The 23,760-nt window shown below is 43.8% G+C and overlaps 1 protein-coding gene across 2 annotated transcripts in view; it reads right to left on the bottom strand.

Moving 5' to 3' along the window:
• The window catches only part of DGKI (diacylglycerol kinase iota), a 473,650-nt gene that overhangs the window by 263,749 nt on the left and 186,141 nt on the right, over window positions 1-23,760 (bottom strand). For both annotated transcript variants that reach the window (XM_057550578.1, XM_057550579.1), the window contains exons 3-4: window positions 23,187-23,282; window positions 640-714 (exon numbers count right to left, since the gene is read on the bottom strand). In XM_057550578.1, the coding sequence (XP_057406561.1) occupies window positions 640-714; window positions 23,187-23,282 (171 nt within the window). The remainder of the gene's footprint in view (window positions 1-639; window positions 715-23,186; window positions 23,283-23,760) is intronic.

The following is a 23,760-nucleotide window of genomic DNA, read 5'->3' as shown; positions in this document are numbered from 1 at the left end:
AAGGAGGCATTGAAGAAAGAGGACAGCAGAGAACTCACTGCTGGAGACTTTCCCTTGGCCCCGATGACAGATAAATGGACTCTGCAGAATCCACTTCCTCTGGAGGAAAGACACCACCAGAATGTCGCTTCCAGCCCCTCCCACACATTAATGCTGTGTAAGCAGGAACGCTGCTCAAAGCAAGGAACTGAGCTTCTGGCCCGGCTCTCTCCCTTGTAGCCAATTTAGAAAGAAGTAAACTTACAAAGGTCAGACATGTCTAAACAGTGATTTTAAAGAGCTATGGAATTTTTTTTCTTTAATACGAAACATCTTGTGGAAAATCCCATGGGTGAATAACAGCGTTTGTTATTGTGAAGAAAAGTAGTACACGTGAGGCTTTTCTCTCTAACCTTATTATTCCTTTTCCTAAGAATCAACATAAAATGATATCAAATTATACCTCAGCAAACAATAAAGTGAATGAAACTTAAGCATTGTCCTTCCATCCTTTCATTATTAATCTGGTAATAATGTTGGACTTCCAGGTCTTTAAAAGAGCATTGTTTTCCAAAAGTTGAAAATGGAAACGGACACCTGGTCTTTGAAGTCCAAACACTTGCAGGGTAGCAAAAATTGCAGCAGGTGGCGCTGTCTCACCTTTTCTAGCTGTTCGATGCAGGCGGTGTGGACGACGATCTTACAGACCGCACACTTCCTCCTGAGAGCTGATTTCTACAACAGACAATTCAAAAGACAAGAAGAAATGTTAACGGTCTGTTCTGAAGAGCTCCCTGGTAGTAAAGAGAGTATACATAAATGAAGCAAACGTAAACCAATTTAAAACTCATCATAAACATTCAATAATCGGACAAACTCCAGCAATAGTACTCTGACCTACCAAGTAACTTCATATCCATGACTGAGGGTGGCCTAAGATTTGCTCTTTAAAATAGAACTATACTAGCTGCTGTATGCTGAGTATATACTGTGAACCAAGCTCTTTATTCTGTTTTTTTCTTAGTTTCATAACCTAACATTGTAGGCATTATTATCCTATTTTTTTTCACGTTTACTCTAATAGTTAAGGGGTAGGGCCAACATTCCAACACAGGTCTAGGTTCAAAACAAGCATTGTTTCCCTACAGCCAAACAGTCTACATTTCAAGGGGCCATCCCCTTGGACTTTTATTCCCAGCACAAATGTATACAAAGCTACTTGGTTTCTGCCCAAATCTTCTGGAAAGTAAGAAGACAAATTTAACTTTTACAAGTCACCATCCTTATCACCATCATCACCATCATCACAGCAGCAGCAGCCCAGTAACAGCAAAAGCAGCTAAGATGAATTTACCACTTTCTATGTGCCAGGTATTCTTGTAAGCACCTCACAGATAGTAACTCATTTAATCCTCCCCACCCTAAGAAATAGATACTATTCTTACTGCCATTTTACAGATGAGCAAACTGAGGCCCAGCAAGGGATGTGCCCAAGGTCATATAATTAGAGCACAGCAGGGCCAATTAGTCTGATACCAGGCTCATGCTTAAAAGCATACACAGTTTGGCCTCCCTGACAGTCAGTACCAGTTAAAATTCACAATAAAAATATTCTCTGAGGTTCATCTGTTTTCTAACAATAAAAAGCAAGCAGCAGGGAGAGAGAGAAAGGGGTGGAAATCTCGATTCAACGCTGACAGTGCCATGTAAAAGCTGAGCTAGAAATGCTCAGGCCTCTCTGTGGAGAACAGGCTAAAAGGCGGATCTGCAGGAATAGTTTGGGGGTCTGAGCACTGAAAGAAACTTACTATAACAAAGCCAATCTGTGACCCAGCCCACCAAAGCATCCGAGTGTGAAAGGCCCGAAGTCCCTGTCCTTAAGAAAGATACAAGACTCAGCTTCCCCTACTGAGGACCAGCTTCCCCTCCTGAGGACCGGCTTCCCCTACTGAGGACCGGCTTCCCCTACTGAGACAGGATTTTTAAGCCAAAAATTGAGGTGTGGCTGCTACCAAGGAGCCTGGAAGGACTGCAAACCAGCACCTTGGACGGCACAGAATCAGGAAAGAAACTGTAGCCTCCCGCCTCCTTGGTGGTTCTACCCCTTCAACACGGAGTCTCCACGGTGCCACTGGCCACCAACCAAGCATCCAGAACACTGCAGTCAGTACCGCAGCAACAACACGCGTCGTCTTGATACCCACTGACTAAGGTTTAGGTACCCTGCTTGCAAACGCTTTCATCACTCTTGGCTTTCCTCTGCCTGAGGAAAGAACATGGTCGGTAACCTTATGTAAGCTTGGCAATCAATTGATTTTGCCAAAAAGGAGGATAAGGGAAACCCAAGCATCTAGCCACACTATTGAAAAGTGTCTTGGCTCTACTACTAAAAAGAAAGCGGGGGCAGGTGGGGAGGAAGGGGAAGGGGTGGGAGATGGGGAGGGAGAACAAGAAGAGTGACAAGTACCAGTAGCGGCACCAGCAATGGCAGCACGGCTCAAGGCAACAACAATAAAATTCTAGGTTTGCAAATTCTCGTGAGCTGAGTGCCCATGAGAAGCAAACTATTGTAGCTCTCCGGTTTGTTCTGGATCTCCTGGTGGGGATCACGGCTTTAGCACCACCCGCAGCAAATGCGTGGGGCTCCCGAGTGAGTCCTGTTACTCAAGAGTTATTGTGGTTGGTGCTCAGGAGTTGATTTCATTCTACTCATTATCCACTAAACCCCTAGCAGATTTCACTGCAGGCAAGCAAAGCAACACTCTCACGGTAGCAACCACTGATGGGCTTATTTAAGGCCACCTGAAAAACCTCCTTCCTTTTTTTTTTTTTTTTAATTTTTTTTTTGTTTGTTTTCTGTGAGAGTGATTCTTTTTACTTTTTTTTTAAAATTTAATTAATTAATTTATTTATTTTTGGCTGTGTTGGGTCTTCGTTTCTGTGCGAGGGCTTTCTCTAGTTGTGGCAAGCGGGGGCCACTCTTCATCGTGTTGCGCGGGCCTCTCACTATCGCGGCCTCTCCCGTTGCGGGGCACAGGCTCCAGACGCACAGGCTCAGTAGCTGTGGCTCACGGGCCTAGTAGCTCCGCGGCATGTGGGATCTTCTCAGACCAGGGCTCGAACCCGTGTCCCCTGCATTGGCAGGCAGATTCTCAACCACTGCGCCACCAGGGAAGCCCAAACCTCCTTCCTTACCAGTAACTCCTGCCCTGGTCTAGCCTTGTGCCTGACCGTGTGCTCTGCATTGGGGTCTGCAGGGCTCCAAGGGCTCCATGAGGCTCCTACGGAGTCACTGGGGATGGTGGGAAGGGACAAGTGTGCACTCGCTGAAGCCAGAATACCCCTTCCTCGCCTTGTTTTCCATCTGGATTCCAAGTCAGAATCTCCTTTGAATAGGGATCTTGCCTGGAAGAGTTTGAGAACCTGTGGCTTAAGACTGTCCTCTCTCAGCTTCCTAGGGTAACATGTATCTACGCCGATATCATTCATGTGTAATAATTCAAGTGCAATGTTCTACAGATGATAATATATGAAGAAAAGTGCTTTACGTTATAAAACTAATTTTATTTAAACAATGTGAAATTTTCAAAGGCCCTCATAAGGCATGCTTCTATGCCTTCTGAGGCAGAATATATAAAACCATAATCTGAATTTTTCTTTATAATCACTACAACGTGATGTATTTTACTACAAAGAACAGTCAGTTTTCTGCCTCCTGTCTTCCTATCAGGCTAGATAGCCTTTCAGTGTTATTGTGCCTGACTTCAGTTGCCCTCAATTTCTTAAATGACAGCTTCTAAACAGCTTATAATCTGATAAATCAGATAATTAAGGTCTATAATCACATGCAAAATTAAGTGAATAAATTCTGAATGAAGGCCTCAGGTCTTTTTCCATAGTAGAAAAATACATGGATTTTAGTTTCTCAACTGATGAAAACTGCTCCAATGCACCAGAAGTCTCAACTGCTGACTTCTTGGTTTTATGACTATGCTTTAATTAGTTAAAGTTATTTGAAGCAGCTGGATAATAAGCTTCTGGGCAGAAACTGCTCAGTTCATGCTCGGTTATGTTCCAATTTTTATTTGCAAGATTTGAACTAAATACAAAGATAAAACACAGGAATCTAGACATTCTCAATACTGTAACTACTCACTTTTTCTTTAAAAACTCTTAAGTCAATACTTCCTTCGCTATGAAAAATGATAAAGCAAGAAAAGTCATTAAAATTAAGTCAGCAGGTTAGTTGTTATTCTTCATATCGGGACATAGCTGTTATAGAACCTAGCACACAGATACAATTTTAAAAATAAATATGGCCTGGGACCCAAACATGCTTAAAAATTGACATTATAAAAGTTTAATAATTCACTCTCATCCATGAATTTAAAGGCCAATGAGGCTTACTGCTTCAAATATCAAGTAACCTCAGTGTCCTTACTAAGGGTTTCCTGATTTTGTCAAAGGAAATCCATTAATTTGTAAGTGTGTGTGTGTGTGTCACATCTGTAAAAACTAGTGGAGGGAGCACATCTGTGAAAACTAAGACAACATAGGCTATAACATAGATTATATCCCATTATACTCCGATCATAATTTACTTATATAATAATGACACAATGAATGATAACGCTATGCTTTAGGATGGTGGGCGTAACCTAACCAGCAGACCTAACAGTGACTGTAAGAGAACACACTCAAAGTTCTGACTTGGCCCTATATGTTTCCTGTGCCGTGGGCACTGTTGGCATTCCAAGCCGTGACAGTTCCTCGCCAAACTTCAGCTCATGTCAAGTATGGAAGTAAAACTGTCACAGCCTTTAGACCACTGGCTCTGGGGATGGAAGCTGGAGCGGGGACAAAAGGACCAGAGGCAAGCAGTGGCAGAAAGTATATAATTGTCCCTGAGAAACAGTTTAATATCTAATCCTATCCCACCTACCCACTTCCTTTGGTCATAAGTCCCTGGATCCATATGTACCACCAAGCAAGCTATCTGTTCTTCCTTTGAACAAGAGATGTGATTTCTGCTAAGTCGCATTGAATATCTGGTAGTAGTTAACAACGTTTGATAGAAAGAGAGAGACAGAAGAGAGGGAGGGAAGGAAAGGGTAGGAGAAAGAAAGGGAAACCTAGTTTCACAGGTTTATGATTTCTGACAGGTCATGGCCTCCTTGCTGCCCAAGGAAACTTAAATTGAATGCCACCCCTAATAGTCTGAAGTTTGACCCCAAGAAGCATGTACAACAAGGCTGGCTGAGCCCCTTCCCAATAAGCACACGCCAAATCTCATTTTTCCCTAAAGATGGTCAAGTTATCCTGCCTCTGACCCCACCTCTCCCACTGTATTCTTAAGGACACCACCCTCCCCCAACACACACACACACACACACACACACACACACACACACACACACACACACACACACGTTTAATCACCAGAGATCAGAAGCGGAGAAGTAGGAGGAAATATTTAGTCTCCAGAGCCGACATGGAAACCCTCTCTTGGTCTCCTGTCTCAGGAGACCTCAGGGCCAGAGCCTGCTGCTGGTCACGCAGAAGTGTGGGCCTGGCAGCATCTCACTGCAGACAGAGTTCCCAGACATGGGCTCACAGACCCAGTGCAAGGAAGCACTGCTTCCATCAGCCCCGCCCTTATCATAAGGCCACAGTGACAAAAGGATGCATGGCCAGGGAAGGGGCTCCAGGCAGGAACCCAACCATCCTGGGAGTGGGGAAGGGGGCACAGAAGGCACTAGGGGAAGGAAAGGATGGAGCGCCGAGTGGTGAAAAGTCAGGAAAAGAGGGCTGGATGAGGCTGGTGGGATGAGCTTCCTAACTCAGGCTCCCCCCCGCTGTCTTCTTCCCAGTAATTCTCAGCCTCCTCACCTTTCCCACGTCAGAAGAATCATGGTGAGAAATAGAAACTGAGCGCTGGGAGTCAGGCAAAGGAGAAACAGCAAGTGGGGCAAGAAGAATGTTATCCTCCCTTCTGGACACAAAGCTCAGTCTACAGGGGCACCGTGATGGAAGTGGGAGACGGGGCAACAGGGCCCAGGCAAGGCTATCCTTGTCTTCCTCTCCAAGGGTGGGGTGAAAGGACTGCTCGGTAAAGTGCAGGGAAGGAAGCTTCCTAAGCCTTCAGAGTGCCAGGAATTCAGCGTCCTTTCAGTGGGGATTGCCCCTACGGGCAACATGAACAAGAACATTGCTGCTGTATAATCCCAGGTAAATGAAAACAAGAGTTCTTTGATTTATTTAAAAACCTAATTAGAAGAAATGACAAGCATACTCGGCAAGTTCTACTCCTCTGGGGCGTCTAGGATGCAATCTGTAAATTGCTATTGGGGAAAAAGAAGACTGACATTATCTGGAAGTTCCATTAATGTGGTTTCAGGGCCAAAACAAAGACTCCATCACCACTCACGCCGGCGCCTCTTTTCCTCAAACAGAATACAGGACGTTTTGGACAAACCAAGAGCGTGGCTAGCTGAAGTGCCAGCACGCCCCTACCATGGTTCCTCACCGTGTAAGTAAGTCTCTCCGAGACGGCAGGATTTCAAGAGCCCAGACCGGGGAGCAGAGATGCCACACGTCAGGAGGAACCTGTGCCCGGGGACGGGGTGCAGGGGGGAACCTCAGAGCTCTCCTGCAGGGATCCCTCACTCTGGGTGAAACCCTCAGCCTGGGTACTGCTGCCCAGAGTCAAGGCCTTCATTTGTCAGGGCCCCAGGTGTTTGTACCACGTGTCCTCCAGCCAGGGCTCAGTGAGGGCCGGATCCCTCTGAGATATCCCCACAGTGTCACCGCCCTAGATGCTAAATGATGCCAGAAGTATCTCAGAATATACGAAAGAAAAAGGAGCAGGGAGCAACAGGAGGTTGAGGGGTTGGGAAGGGGGGTCACGTAAACAAGTAACGAGAATACTCAGCAACACTCAAATACTACACACCGATGCGCCTAAATCCGCACACGCCAGTTCTCGGGAATCAGGATGGTCTGAGATGCCCCACGTGTGGACTTTGCATGCAGCTGGGACAACGCCAGCATTCTGAGTGCTGTGCAGGAAATAAAGAGAAAGAAGCTTGTGTCCTTCCTGGGAGAAGCTGGCGCGCCACTTGAGGAGACACGGAGGACTTGAAAGAAAAGGTCACTAACAGGAGAAGACCGTGCATGGCTAAATGCTAAATGAACAGCTCAGACAATAAAAGCTGTCATCTAGAGCAGGGTAAAACCCCAGAGGCTGACTCAGTAAAAAGGACGTAACACCAAAAAGAGCAAAGTCTTGAATTGGGCCTTAAAAAGATGTAATATTTGAAAATTGAAGACACTCCAGCAGGGAGAGGATCCAAAGTCTCTTTACAGAGTAGGCACTGATGCCTCCGCAAAGGAACCGAGCTGGCTTTTGCGTGTCCGATGGGGCGCTGAGCCAGGGCCTCACAGGTGTCCGTCTGCATGAGTCATTGGGCACCATGTTCAATGGTGGAGCGTGGAGGCTTCTCTGTGTGCCTGGTCGGGGGGTCAGGTGGAGGAGGGTGAGGAGTGGGAACACTGGCTGTGGGTCACGAGGGTCTCAAAGAGAAACGGCAAAGCAGAACTTTTCCTGAGAGGCCCTGGGTTAAAAAGTATAGAGTTACAAGAAGACGGAGATTCCTCTGTATTTCCATTCTGCCCTAATCCAACACCAGGTACACTGCCTGACACATATTAGGAGCTCAAGCGATATTCTGGCAGGGAGGGAGGGAGGAAAGCAGGGAGGGAGTGAGGAGGAGAGAGGGAGGAAGGGAGGGAGGGAAGGAGGGAGGGAAGGAGGAAGGGAAGGAGGGAGGGAAGGAGGGAGGGAAGGAGGGAGGGAGGAGAGGTGAAAGGGCTTGCAGACTAGGGTTTCCTCCTCAGTGTAAGCCCCCAGCCCAACCCCAGTCTGGAGAACTGGTGGCTTTGGAATTGAGACAAAACCCCCCTAGGACACAGGCATTTTCAGGATAGGCAATCCCAAAAGAAGAGAGAAAGAGGCATTCTATAGGTGTTTGAGGGACAGAAGACCTTCATAAATACTAGAGGGAAAACGGGGTAGAGGCTTCACGGTGAGTACAGCTAAACAATTTTTGTGACCACACATGTGATGTCTCTGGGGGAATTCTAGAGATATGGGACGGGAAGGCTATCTTGCACAAGGCTGAGGTCTTACATAAATGGGTGGAGTTTAGAACAGGAAGTCTGCATTACTGATGCTCATGTGATCCCACCTATGTCTATAGGCTAGTAAGACTCTGGAATATCTACTTGGGTAGCAAGTTGTGGGGCTGCAAAGGATTGGGGCCAGCACGCAGGCCAGCCTTCCCAAACAGAAGTCCTGGCTGGGCGATACAGGTTAGGCTAGAAAGGTGGATTGGGAAAAGATTGCTAAAGCCCTTAAATCTAGAGTGAGAAATACAAATTTGAACCTAATAGGCAATGGGGCACTAATAATTTTTGAGACTCATGTGGCCAAAAATAATAACTCAATCTGGTGGCAGGATGCAGCACTATCTGAAAGCAGGAGGAGGAAGACAAAAGGAAATGAGATGATTGATATATTAATTCAGTCAACCAATAAATATTGAGCACCTACTAAGTGCCATTCACTGTCCCAGGCACTGGGGATACAGTAGTGAATAAAACATTGGAAAAAAAAATTGTTTTTATCTCATGGAGCTTACATTCTCCTGGGAGAGACAGACAATAAACAAGATAGGTAAGTGTGATACATAATAGGCTGATAGAAATAAGTGCTAAAGAGAACAATTAAAGCGAGAACGGGGGCTAGGGAGTATCAGAACCAGGGGAGAGCTGAAGCTGGGACAGGTTGACCAGGAAAGCTCTCACTGAGAAGATACATGTTAAGAAACACCAGGAGGGGGACTTGCCCGGCGGTCCAGTGGTTAAGACTCCACGCTTCCAGGGCAGGGGGTGCGGGTTCGTTCCCTGGTTGGGGAACTAAGATCCCACATGCTGCATGGCATGGCCAGGAAAAAATATAAATAAATAAATTTTTAAAAAACTGAGCTACAAAGCAATACTTTAAAAAAAAAAAAGAAGAAGAAGAAACACCAGGAGGAAGTGAGGGAGTCGGCCACGTAGTTATCTGGGGGGAAAGCACTTCAGGCAAAGGGAACAGCAAGTGCACAGCCCAGAGGCATGAGGGCTGTGGGATGTTTGCAGAGTGACCAGGAGCCAGTGTCACTGGAGTGGAGTGAACTCGGCGGAGATGAGGCCAGACCACGATGGCAGGCCAGGTCACACAGGGATTAAGTAATGAACAACAAGAACCTACTGTATAGCACAGGGAACAAGAGTCAATATCTTATAATAACCTGTAATGGAAAAGACTGAAAAGGAATATATATATATATATATATATATATATATATATATATATATATATATATATAACTGAATCACTTTGCTGTGCACCTGAAACTAACACAACATTGTAAACCAACTATACTTCAATTTAAAAAAAAGATATTAAGTAATGAGAGTTCACAGTGGAAATTCACATATTAGGCAATGAGCGCTTGAATTGGAGTGATGAGAATGGAACAGAAGGCAAGGCAGAGAAGCAAGAGTGATCAACTGACAGAGCACGGCCCTCTTTCCATCATACGCAGGTCTCCGGAAAGGTGAACACAGATTTCTCACACCTGGACCTCATGTCTTTCAGGAGAATAACTGATACAGCCAAGAACGGCTTCAGTCCTACTCCGTGGTCAGCTTGCTGACTGTGTGTACACCAGCTGACTACACCTACTGCACTCTCGTGCTGTGTTATGGTCGGGATTGCCTCCGAAGTACTGCAATAAAACTCACTTAACCTGCTCTTCAAACAGCTTAGTTTGTTCTGTTCTAAGGAACACATTATCTGAAGCACTTTGCATGTGAAGTGTTTATGCTTCCAGAGACACCTCCCCTGAGGAACCACAGATGTGCCCATGTATCTGGGGTAGGCAGGATCCACCAGAGCTAAGGCACAGAAGGGTCTACTCCACAATTTCCCTAGAGACACAGAGAGAAGGAGAAAAGTGCCGCTGTTCATCATTGTTTGGACACGAATAAAAGCTTTCTATTTCCCCAACAGCCAGTACATTTTACATTTTTCATTTGAAGAGAACAAAAAGCAAAATCTTAGAGCAGAAAGCTAAGGGAAGGGCAAGGACGTTGCGAGCTGAATATGAGAACGGGAACAACACGTGGGAACCTCGCCTCATCCTGAAAAGCAGCCAATCAGGGCTCACAGGAGAAATGATTCAGTAAGAACCACATTAGTAGCTACCGTGTTCATTTAAAGCTAATGTTGATGGCTGGTTATAAAGAATGACACCTCACTGTGTTTTGACCACTGGATTAGGATTGGAGGAAGTGGTGGTCAGAACGGCACAGGTTCATTTTAAGAGGGGAAAAGAGGTGCATGTCTGTATCTCAATAGTTTATCCTTACACTGAAATTCATACCAAATCATTCTCTTTAAGAGTGATTCAAAAGTGGCTTATATCAGTGACTTTAGTACATTTTTTTAAATGAGAAGAAAGCGATAGGTACAAGGCTTCTCTAATGGGCTTTAATAGAAAACTACCACAGGACTCTTAGATGTCTACCTCTTGGAACTTGATTGGGTAACCGGTGTAACACAGCTACTATCTTTTGTACATCTACATAAAATTCAGGTACAGTTATTGAGACATAAACCAAATATACATTGCAGCTGTTACTTATGAAAAGGATGATGAATGGCCTGCTAAATCTGTATTGGCTGGTACAAGTTTAATGGAAGGATACTAACACATGGCTGCCTCCAGAGCCAGGATGTGAGAAGCTGCGAGTGCCCCTCATTGACTGGTCCAAGATTGCTGCCCTGGTTAGGCATTCCTTCTGCCCGCTCCTGCATGGCCATGATGCATTAATAAAGGATTTCAGACTAATGAACCTCAAGAAATCTTCAAAAATCCATAATTCTATTTCTCACTGCTGGTTCTCATCTTACCCAAGCACATGCCATATTTCCATGACTACTATTACTAACTGTCTCTGTGCTTTGTTACTCTCATCTCGTTTCACTGTGTACTTTCTTCTCCTGCTTGTCTTTTCCTCATTTCTTTTTTCCCATTTGTTTCCTCTGTGCTTCTCAGCTTTGGTGTCAGCGGGTTCTGACGGTGGCCAGTCAACAGCTTTATCATGTGCTATCTTCCTGCTTTGGTTCTTTTCAGCTGCTTTTATGGCTGCTCCCTGTTCAATGTTTATAGTTTCTTCAAAGTTATCTCAGATCAAAGCTGCCATGTATCTTATTATAGGTTAACTGAAGTGTTTCCATATGTACAAAAAATGTACATAGATATGATTACAAGTACACAGGCACTAATAAGTAGATATTCACACAATTAGAGCCCTACACACACGAACACATGTGTACTCACAATTTTCCAGCAGATAGGTATGAGTGAGGATGGGCTGGTCATATTACAGAAGTCATAATAGAGACAACAGGAAATGATGTCTCAACATTGTCTTAATAGTCTAGTTCCAAGGTAGTATATCAAGGGCATAGCAGAGATCTGAAGCTTGACGTAAACTAGAAAACACCAACCAAAGTTTGCCTTTTAATACTTGCTAATGTGATAGCACTGTATATGCCATCTTACTTGCAGCATGAATCCTAATATGTTCTCATTATCAGTTTACTTTGTGGAAATAGATAAAGTTGGTTGTTTAAAGTTCACAGCTTAAGATCTCTAAGCAATGATTTAGAGACATTTGCTTTAATCTGGAAGACTGTGTCTACTTAAGAAGCCATATCAAACCATGGTAAATTACCTATCCTTTTACTGCCATTTCCAACATCCCAAGCTGTTGATGACATAATTAAGTCAAAGTCTTTCAGCCAATCTGGCCCAAGAAGACCACCATTTCAATCATAGTTCACCAACACTGTATCTCCAATTGGCCATGTGGTTTTCACTCACATACATACAACTACTGGTACCATTTTTCAATGAGGACATCATTACCACAGACAGAATATTTACCAGGAGGCTAGCAGTATAATACATACATTATGTGCACTAGACACACAGCTCACTTCAGCCATGCAAAGTGGGTACCATTCACCTGCTTTATAGATAAGGAGCTGAGACCCTATGAGATTGAGCAACTTGCCCAGGACAGACTGGCCGGGAGTAGAACCTAGGTCTTTCTGACTCAAAGCCATCTCCTTCTATTACATCTTACTACTTTCCTCTCATTTTACTAGTGATAGATTTGGGGAGCAGGACTGATAAAGCTAGGTAACCATGATGTTCGACATGACTGCTTTAGATAATCTAGTCTCATGACAGCCCCAAGGGGATGGACTTTTATGACAACCCTACCATGACCACCTGTGCCAAGAATGGTCAACAGCAGTCTCCATCCTCCATGAGAATCAAATAAGAAGGGCACGACACAGGCTAAACGGGACTTACAACCCCGCAATAGCCTGTAGTAGTGAATGTGGAATCTCCATGTGAAGAGCCTTAAAAATAAGGCAGAAATTCAAACGCCCTGGATTCTAAGTGTAATGATACTTAAATGGCAGGGTTGATCTGGTGACAGGTGTCTGTGTGTGTGTGTCTTTCAAGAATCACATCACTGAACTCATTCATTCATTCTGTGGAAAAGGGCAGGATAACTACTCAGTGCAGTCACGGTTCTCAGTAGAGGATCCAGGAGAGCACAAGACAGGCAGAGTCCCGAGCTAAACGGAGCTCATGTTCCAATAGGGACACAGACAGACAAGTAAGGAAGTGATTTTTTTTAAAGGTTAGAAAGTGATGTGCACTAGAAAAGATTGAGAGAATGGAGAAGGGGCACAGCTGGGCTGGTTGTTTCACCCTCTCTTTTATTCAGTGAGAGAGAGGGGGATGATTACAAGGCCCTCCAAAGTTAATACTCTGGCACTGCCTGTTGGCTTTCAGCTTCTGACCATCCTCTGGAACCACTTTTACTCGGGAAGGAATGACCTGAGTAACCAATTTTTATTGAGTGCTTGCGACTGGCCATGTGGTTCATTGCTATATATGCTTTGTCTCATTGAAGTTTCCAACAACCATAAGAAGCAGGTATTATCGACATTTTACAGATATGAAACTGAGGCTTAAAGAGGTTAAAACAATGACGGACGTCATACAACTAGAAAATCCCAGAGCCTGGATTCAAAGCCGGGTTACTTGATTCCAAAGCCCACACACCACCTCGAATGAAGACATCAAAGCAGGCTTTGCCATTTCCTTCTGTCTTTAAAACATTACCTTCTGTATCTGCCTGGCATATGAGGTAAGAAAAACAACAAGAATAATCTCCTAAAAAACAGACAATATCAACCTTGGGGTCAGTAGTAGTTCTGGCTAACAGCTAAAGCAAACAATGCTTCAGCCGAGATTGGGGCCTCTGAGCAATAAGAATGTTGGTTAGAATCCGTTGTTCTGGGTGTCCGGCACTGAGAGACACTGGAAGAAGGGAAAGCCCTTCTATACACCTGGGCATTGCCTAGGTGATATGTAAACCCTACACTGAATCACATGCAAACTATCTCTATTAAGTGACAGAACCGTACCCATATTAAATAAGAAGAGACCCGCTCCACACAAGCACACACCCACATACAAACACACAAATGCAGCCTCGGTCTAAAAGTATCACTGCAGAAGAGATGACAACCATTCTCAGAGGCTCAAGCTCTAAAAATAAAATAAGACAGACAGACAGACAGCTTAATGAAAGTTTAAAACAAAGGCAAAAGAACTGCATAAAGAGACAGAAAAGTGAAGAAGCCCCACTGTAGTGATTAAGTCTCTCTGACTTTTGTTTCCTTTAAGTGGGAGTAAACTGCCCCAATGACCACCCCAAAGGGTTGTTGTTACTGACCAACACTGACAAGAGGAAAACTGCATTGCGTGGATATTTCTCAAATAGTTTCCCATTGAATACTGAGATCTCACGAGATGACAACGGGTGTTCTGTGGGGAAAATAATGGGTTTTCAACAATCATCCCTTCCCCCAAGCAAACAGAGAGCAAATCCTGCATCCCTAAGGCCTTTCTTGGAGCTTCAGAATACATGTTTGATTATCAAAGGTGTCCAGTGTTTTCTAAACTTATTCCATCACAAGCCATTTTTTTTTTTTAAAAAAAACCTCCTTTTGAGGGAGAACTGTCCTACTTTCCCCCAGTTTTTTTTTTTTAATTAATTAATTTATTTATTTTTGGCTGTGTTGGGTCTTCGTTTCTGTGCGAGGGCTTTCTCTAGTTGTGGCAAGCAGGGGCCACTCTTCATCGCGGTGCACAGGCCTCTCACTTTCGCTGCCTCTCTTGTTGCGGAGCACAGGCTCCAGACGCGCAGGCTCAGTAGTCGTGGCTCACGGGCCCAGTTGCTCCGCGGCATGTGGGATCCTCCCAGACCAGGGCTCGAACCCGTGTCCCCTGCATTGGCAGGCAGATTCTCAACCACTGCGCCACCAGGGAAGCCCCACACAAGCCATTTTTAAGGAAGAATATTCCATACTGCTTTTACAGGAGTTCAGTGCTCTCTAGAACACGATTTTACTTTTTTTTTAAAGCAGACTGTGCAAATAGATGACGGTACTGCTGATGGCGAGTCACCTAGGAGAGGGTGGCAGAGCCCTGCAGCTCTCTGGGCTCCGTATCTTATCACTCTCTCTAGTGCATGAAGCGGGCAGGGTCAGTATTACAAGCTCCTCAAGCATACGGATAACACTCTAAGCCAAATAATTACGATGATAACGATAGCCGTCATAATAACAATGGCTAACTGAGGGCCTGCCACATGCTCGACCCAGTCTTGTTTGTGCACTTGGACGATCTCATGGACATTCCCGACCATCTGGCCAGACACATATGGGCAACACCCCTTGCACACACAGAAACACCCCACCCCCTTCCTCCACTCACATCCACTGGCTCGGGGGTCAGGAGCAGAGAGTCTGTCTGAGAAGATGCTTTTTCAAAACTATTTTTGTTGACGGCTCTGCTCTCCCCGAGTCATCTGGATTCATGAGCTCCTCAATATCTTGGTGGTGGGAGGCGCCTCTGGTAGAGAGCGGCCTTAGAAGCGCTGCGGAGATGGCATCTTCACGGCTGGCACCCAAACAGCTTGGAAGGCTGGCTTAGGCTTCTGGGCTTTGCTGTCACACTCACAGCTCCCTCTGCGAGCCCGGCCGCCATCTGGAGCTGCGGAGCGTCAGTCTGCCGTGCTGGAAGACCAGGGGCAGCAAGCAGGGGGTGGGGGGGTTTCCAGCGCAGTCTGAGGCTTGCGTCCAGTGTCGGTGCTCTGGGGTGTCTACCCACCAGATCTGAATGCACAGACAGTCAGAGGTCCCCAGCCACCTGTGCTGGGGACCGACTCTCATCTCGCTCACAGCGCCCAGATGCCCGCAAATCAGCATCTGCATGGGCCACTGTCCAGTGCTCGCATCTTCTAGAGATGAAACAGACAGGGCTGTCACCACGTTCGCCATCTTTTTTCTTTTTTAAAACAACAGAAAGCTGAAAGTTTCCTTCAAATAGGGCAGAGAGCTACTGCCCTTGTACTCTTCTTACAAGTTTCTTCCAAAACCCAGGGACATAGCCAGCATCCTTTCGAGCAGATGCTGTGATGCCCGATTACAAGGATGAGGCTTCTGACCCATCAGTAAGAAGACACAGCCTGTGAGATGTTTTCCAGAATGAGTTACTTTGATTTGTCACACTCAGCTGGTCCCACCCATGACCTAGGGAGACTACGCACATTACACACAGCAGCAAAATGACAGGGAAAGTGTAAGAGTTTCAGTGTCGGGGTTAGAACCATCCCAAACAGAAGGCCTTGTTGAAACCAAAGTCCAACCAAACTACTAATTAGCTCATTCAACTTAATGACACTGAAATATAAGCAGGGATAGGAGAGAAGGAGGGAGGATATTAACGTGTCAACTACTTTAATCCTCCTGCCAATTCTGAAAAGCAGATACAATCATCACCATTTTACAGAGCAACCTGAGACTCAGAGCAGCAGGGCAGAGCTAGGATTTCTATCCAGATCTATTTGTTGCTGGATCTGAGTAACTCCTCACTCTCCACTCCCCCTCCTCCCCATCTCACCTGACCTCCCTAATGCAATTCATTCATTTACTTGATAAAACTATATTTGTTAAGCGCTGAGCGGTACTGGAAGACACCTTAGAATTAAAGTCAGGTGTTACAGGCGGGTTTGGCCATTTTTGCCAAACATGACCCACAAGGACAAGAGTAAAGTAAAACACACAAACAAAACAACAACAAAAGCAAAACAGTACCCATTAGCCTACCCACAAAAAGAAGGTGACATAAGTACATTTAAAAATAGAGAAGATATAACTGGTAGCAACATTCTGAAGTCTGACAGCTCCTTTTTTCTCTTACCCAAACTATGTGGTCTCCCTCACCTTTCTACCTACTCTATTCCCGTAGTTCTCAGCTTCTGGCACCTAGCTGTCTGTCTGTTCACTTATCCAGAAAGCCACATACCTCTCAAGTGAAATCCTCAATCAAGCCTGATTTAAATGTACCTGTGTGAGTGCATCTGAGAGCCGTGTGCAGGCATCTGCGTGGCCAGGTAAGGTAACTCACCTTAACAGAATATCTTCTGTCTTTGTTTCCTAGGGCTGCCCTAACCAAGTACCACAGCCTGGGTAGCATAAAGCAACAGAAATGTGAATTCTCTCATAGCCTTGGAGGCTAGAAGCCTGTCGCCATGGTGTGCATAGGGTTGGCACACTTCTGAGGGCGAATCTGTCCATGCCTCCCTCTTAGCTTCTGGTAATAGCCTGTGATCCTTGGCTTGCAGCTGTATCACTCCAATCTCTGCCTCCGTCATTACATGGCCTTCTTCCCTGTTTACCGTTGTGTGTCCTCTCCTCTTCTTATAAGGACGCTTGTCAAAGTGCATGAGGTCCCACCTACTGCAGTATGACCTCATCTTAACTCATTACATCTGCAACAACCCAATTTTCAAATAAGGTCACATTCTGGGATCATGGGGGTTAGGACCTCAGCATACATATTTGGGGGGGTACACGATTTATGGCATAACAGCCACTATATGCCAGATGCAGGGACCAGGCCACTTCATTTGGTTCTGATACTCTCTCTGTGAAGTAGATCAGTGGGGGGTCCCTACCCACTATGTGTGACAGCACATATGTCATCTGTAGAGTTTGCTTGTTTTTAACATATTCATGCCTGGTCCCACTCCCCAGAGATTCTGATGTGGTAGATCCAGGGCTGGGAACCAACCATTTAAAAAAATAAAGTTGAAGTAAAGCTTCAGAAGTCATTACAATCTCATCCAGGAATAAGAATCACTGAGGTCTAAAGATGTTAAAATTTAAAAAAAATTTTTTTAATAAAAATAAATAAAAAAGAATCACTGAGGTCAATCTTAATAACAATACTGTAAATCAGGAAATGGGGGCAAAAAGAGGTGAAATGATACGCCCCAAATTCACTCAGTAACTAGATGGAACAACAGGTTTTCAAATCAGGTCTGTCTCACTCAGAGTCCCCTTCCTTCCCACTACCCATGTGGCCTTTCTGTGTCTACATGTCTCTGGGCAGGTGTGACCATGGTTGTTTGTACCTCTACATAGCGACGTAGGCAGTGTCTTTTAAGTGTAAAAATCGGTTGCACAGGTATGTGCTCTATGGATTCTCAGGGGAGGCATGAGTTTCTTTGGGAACAAATACGTATTTCGCTAACATCTTTGTATATCCCGTCAGCCATGCACCAGAACGATTTCTACAGAGTGTACCCACTATGATGTTGTCAGAGGAGTGATGTTGGAGGAGGAGTGACTCCATCACTGAAGAGGTGCCTTTCACTCCTTACTCTATTTTAGCAAAGCAAATGTCACGGGTGGAAGTTAAGAGAAGGGAGAGGGGAGAAATCAGTGTGGGTTGAGTAGACAGAGGCGGCTTCGTGGAAGTGGGGCTTGAACGCAGTATTGAAAGATGGGTTAGATTTACGTAAGTAGAGTGAGGAAGGAGACCTTTTCAGGCAGGGGGAGGAACATGGGCAAACTCAGAGGCAGGAATAAGCTTTGTACGAGGGAGAAGGCAATCACGAGACAGGCACGAGCAGTGTACCCACTGTGAGCCATGACGTTGTCAATTACAATTAACTGTCACCTGTCACTCTCAACTCGGTCTGAAGTTTCTGGTACTGGGTACCCAGCCCGTAAACACTTGTAGAATAAATGAATGAAGAAATGTCCATCAAAATAAATATCACGAAACAAAAGTGGTCCTAGCTGGAATTTTATCTCAGTTTCCCCCCTATAATCACGATGGAAAACAGTGATCCTTCTACTCCAATTCCATTACTTTTGCATCCCTTTCTTCTCTCCAGACCAGAAAAAGAAACAGTTACTAATTTGGGGACTGCCACTGATTTGGGAACAAATTTAATCCCATTAAATATTTATTCACAGACATCCTACAGTATTAAAGGTTCTCACTGGAGAATATAAAAGAGGAAGAACTGTAAAAGTCATCTGGTTCAGCCCTGAGACTTTGGAGCAAACTCTCCTACAACAGTCTTCATGTTCTATGTCGTCACTGCCTTCCTTGTAATGCCTTCCAATATCAGCCCCCAAATGTCCATCCATGTCTGCCAGCAGGAGGTCCTGAATTTGCAGGATGGCTTTGGTTTTAAATAGACTATTGCACTGTCCCCATACGTTGTGACAGTTTCACAGCAGCCATTTTCACCCTCAAATCTGTCTTGGTTTAGACAATATGGTCATGCTTTATAAGCACACAGACATTTATAACATGCGCTCTGAGTTTCAGTTGAGAAAACAGACACACACACACACCCCCATCCGTCCTTATTTCCATTCTTACCTAACGCATGCCCTTTGGAGTGCTCATGCCTGTCTCATGATTGCCTTCTCCCTCGTACAAAGCTTGTTCCTGCCTCTGAGTTTGCCCATGTTCCTCTCCCTGCCTATAAAGGTTTCCTTCCCCACTCTACTTACGTAAATCTAACCCATCTTTCAATATTGCGTTCAAGCCCCATTTCCACGAAGCCGCCTCTGTCTACTCAACCCACACTGATTTCTCCCTTCTCCCTTCTCTTAACTTCCACCCGTGACATTTGCTTTGCTAAAATAGAATAAGGAGTGAAAGGCACCTCTTCAGTGATGGAGTCATTCCTCCTCCAAGCACTCTGCCTGCACTTTGTTTAGAAGCCAGCAGGTAGCACCTGGTTATGGTAATCTGGTCCCAAACCCAACAGGCTGGCTTTCTTCAAAGGTGGTTCTTTAAAGAAATGAGAATATATAATCTATTTACACATGCTTTTTTTTTTCTTACAAAACTGTGTTCAATACTAAGAAAGCTGCAAATAAAACATTTAAACTGGAGGCTGCCTTGGAGATCTCCTTGCCTAACCTCTTACCCAAAGCAGAGGTGCACCCCCCTTTAGCATCCTTGAAAGATGGCCACCCAACTTATTCATAAACGCTTCCTTTGAGCCCATCTCTCCAGGCACCTTGTTCCCCTGTTGGTTGTCCAAGCTCTGATTGTTAAAGTTCTTCCTTATAATACAGTATTTGTCAAAGTTAAGTTTGTGGACCATCTGTACCATGATTATTTGAGGCGATTGTTAAAAATCACAGGTTCCCAAGTCTAACTCCAGACCTACTGAATCAGCATTTGGAGCAAGGATTTAAAAAGTAATCTACATTGTTAACAGGTTTTCCAGGTGACATCTATTATACCAAAGTGTAAGATCCACTGTTAGAGTCAGTGGATTCTCTATCTAGAATTTGGTTCTACCTTCCTAACAGGGGAGAGCAAGACACTTTCCTTTTCTTTCCAATGTTCATTGCAGCACTATTTACAATAGCCAAGACATGGAAGCAACCTAAATGTCCATCGACAGAGGAATGGATAAAGTAGATGTGGTGTGTATATATGTATACATATATATACATACATACACACACATATACATACAATGGAATATTACTCAGCCATAAAAAAGAAGGAAATAATGCCATTTGCAGCAACATGGATGGACCTAGAGATTATCATACTAAGTGAAGTAAGTCAGACAAAGACAAATATCATATGATATCAGTTATATGTAGAATCTAGAAAGAAAATGATACAAATGAACTTATTTACAAAACAGAAACAGATTTACAGACTTCGAAAACAAACTTATGGGCACCAAAGGGGAAACATGGCAAGGAGGGATAAATTAGGAGTCTCGGATTAACATACACACACTACTATATATAAAATAGATAATCAACAAGGACCTACTGTATAGCGCAGGGAACTCTACTCAATATTCTGTAATAACCTATATGGGAAAAGAATCCAAAAAAGAATAGATACATATATATGTATAAATGAATCACTTTTCTGTACACCTGAAACTAACACAACATTGTAAATCAACTATACTCCAATATAAAATAAAAAATTAAATTAAAAAAAGATACTTTCCTTTTCTTCATGGCAGCTCTTCTAATGCTGGAAGATATCAGTTCTCTCTCCTTTCTCTCATTAATACTCTTTTGCAACCCAGGTGATTTCACTCTTCCTTCTACTACAAAGTTCCCCACCCTGAACCAAGTTAAGCACACTCTCCGGGGTCTTCCCTTTGCCAGTGTCCTTCCCAAAACGTGATGCCAAAATGAAGTGGAGAGAGAGAGCTAGATTTCTAACGCTTTTACTACATATTGATAATTTTGTGAAGTATATCAACTTACACTCCCATGAGCTGACAATGAGAAAACCAATTTTGGTTTAAACTAGCCAGCAGGTATTACCATTTTGTAAATCTTTAACAGGCACATGACGTTGACTCCTCATGGCTGTTTTAATTCGAGTGCCTTTGTTTATATTTTTCATACATATATTGGCCAGCAGTAGTGCTTTTGTGAATTGTCTGCTCTTGTCCTTTCTGGGTCCCCCCTGCCCCCTTTTAATTCATTATGCCCATGGCTGTGGCAAGTAAGTCCTTTCAATGCATTATCTCATCTAACTCTCAAAACAACATTCCTCCCACTTTACAGGTAAAGAAACTGAGCCTTCAGGAACTTATAATGAGGAAACACAGTTAGGTCTTCAGCTTCCTCACCGCTTTATGCCTTCATTTAATCCATGTTTTTTGGAGGAGAGACCTTCATCCTCCAGACACTTTGTAAAGTGAGTTAAGAAAGCCAAGTATTTGGGATGAAATTATGAGGAAGATTCAAAAGAACACTAGAAATTTTCGTAATTCTATTACCTCCTTACATCTCCCTAATATTTCCTTTTTTTGTTACTTTTCCTGGCGTAGAGGTAATAGTGACCGAGTTAGAATCAATTAGTGGGTAGCAATGCTATTTACTGATACAAGGTTTAAGGCAGATGTAGGTACCTGTTCATATTTTTGCCAAGAGAGGTAACGTGTGGCTGACCCTAAAAGAGCGTCAGAAAAGGATCAAAGAGAGTAATCTGGAAATAAGGCAGAACTCCATAGCAAACTACAGTCCATCAGCTGACAGCAGCATCAGTAGATAGTAGTTCAAAAGTATGTACGCAAGAAGGATTGGCTTTCATTTTTTCCATTTTATATGATCAAGACCAGTGTTTACACAATTAACTAAGATCCAAACGTTAATTCATCATTTATAGCATTTTAGTCTAAACAGCTGAGCTTCTCTTGGTTTTGGTTAATTTAATCGAATTTCATGCAATTATACTTTAATCGAAAATACATATGCATAAAGTTGAAATGATATTTAAATCAACTGAATTTACAACCAGATTAAAAGAAATGCAAACAACTTAGTACAGATCTGAATCGGAAGCAAAATTAATTTAATCCTCCTCCATTTTTCTACCTTGAAGGTGGCCAACACCCAAAGGTCAGGAGTTCTCAGTGTCACACAGTCAGTGATAACACTGAGATTCAAATCCAAGTTTCCTGACTTTAAATTGAGAGCCTGTACAACTGAGTCTTTAACTGACATTTAACTATTCCCACCCTCACTCAAACAAACCCTGGTCCTCCAAACTCTCATAAAGTTTTCCAAACAAAACCTATAAACTAGGCATCAAAACACCTAATGCAATTTAAAAAATCTTGGCTCCCCAGATTTGTGATTCCAGGCAGCCAAATAAAAGTCCCTTGGGGCTATATTCTTCTATAAACGTTGGCAGAAACTCAATTTCTTCCTTATTTGTTATTCATAGAAACATATTCATTCGCAATTCCTAGGTTCTACATTTTGTCCCAAATCTCTTTCACGTTATAAACAAACATAACAAAAAAGAAAAAAATTATTAGGTCAATTATGATGCCCATTTCCCCCAAATAAGAAAGAATACAACTTTTCTTTCTTCTTTACTGTTGTTAGCTTCCCATTACGCTCTTTTTGAAGCCATAATTTTTAACTGCACAGAAATTTTAAGTTCACTTTCTCAATACTAAAATGTAGTTCCTCCCAACTTACAGCCTGGCAACCGTGCTCTTTTCATGGAACACAAAGAGGATTTAACATTTAAACACTTCCAAATAGGGACAAAGCAAATTTTAAAAAGCTATACTCTGATGGAGTTGACTGTTGATCACTTATATAGTTTCTAGAATTTTCTCATCTGGAGCCTAGTCTGAATTATTTGTGAGCCTACACCCACCACCAGACCGGTGTTTGCACCCATCTCTACCTTCACCCACCAGTAATGTCGTCCACCACACACGCTCCCCTATGAAGGAGAGCCTTCTCCCACAGAGACCTTTCCTCCACCCACAGGTCTCTCCCCACAGGACACTGCTCCATGTGCAAGAATCGCCCTCATGCACACTCACCCTCTCCCCCACCCCCAAACACACTAACAAAAACCAACACTGGCTATCATCACAAAGTAGCACATTATCCCAAGGTTTGACCTGCAGAATCAAGAAAAAAACCTAAAACCATTCAACTGACCCCTTAACAGCCATGCTAACTTGATAAACTGTCAACTGTCTCACAGGGACAGGCTCTTTCAAACCTCTCCTTGGAAATTCAGGCGCGGTGATCCCCGCTGCCTTCAGACTCAACTACCCGCAAGGCTCCCCCCAGGAAGGCCAGAGCACAGGGGTCCCGGGCGCACACTCACTGCAAATCTGACTTGGCAGTTCTCCTCCCCCAGGTAGCACAGGTCTCCCGAGACGTTGGTCTCCAGCCACAGGTGCTCTCCATTCACGGCATTTTCCTGGAAGGAAAAGACCCACCTGACTTCAGTTTTCTTTTCAGGCATAAAGGGATGGGTGGAGGGGGGCAGATCTCAAATTTAGATTTTGGATGCAAGAAAGTTAGTGAACCCAAATTGTCTAAACGCTTCTCATTTTACCCCTGAAAATACTGCTGAAATTGGTCCTACCAAAATTCTAGAAACGGAAAAAGGTATTTGGAAAAACTGTGAGCAATAATTAAGATGTTAGGTCCAAAGATGTTTTTACCCATGGATGTGGTCATCTTTGAAATATGTAACAAATGAGGGGCAAAAAACCCTCAAGGTATTCAATCTGAGGCCTTATTCATCCAGGCCCGCTGCAGAGTTCATGACAATTGAGACCAAAATTCTATTAAAAGTCGACTCTCCTTAGCAAATTAGCTAAGGAGGAGAGTAGTATTAAAGTACTTTAAAGGCTGCTTGAAAATACATTTATATCAGTAATGGATAAATTATA

The sequence above is a fragment of the Balaenoptera acutorostrata genome, chromosome 7 (assembly GCF_949987535.1).
Source record: "Balaenoptera acutorostrata chromosome 7, mBalAcu1.1, whole genome shotgun sequence".
Lineage (NCBI taxonomy): Eukaryota > Metazoa > Chordata > Mammalia > Artiodactyla > Balaenopteridae > Balaenoptera > Balaenoptera acutorostrata.
This window is presented reverse-complemented; position numbering and strand designations above follow the sequence as displayed.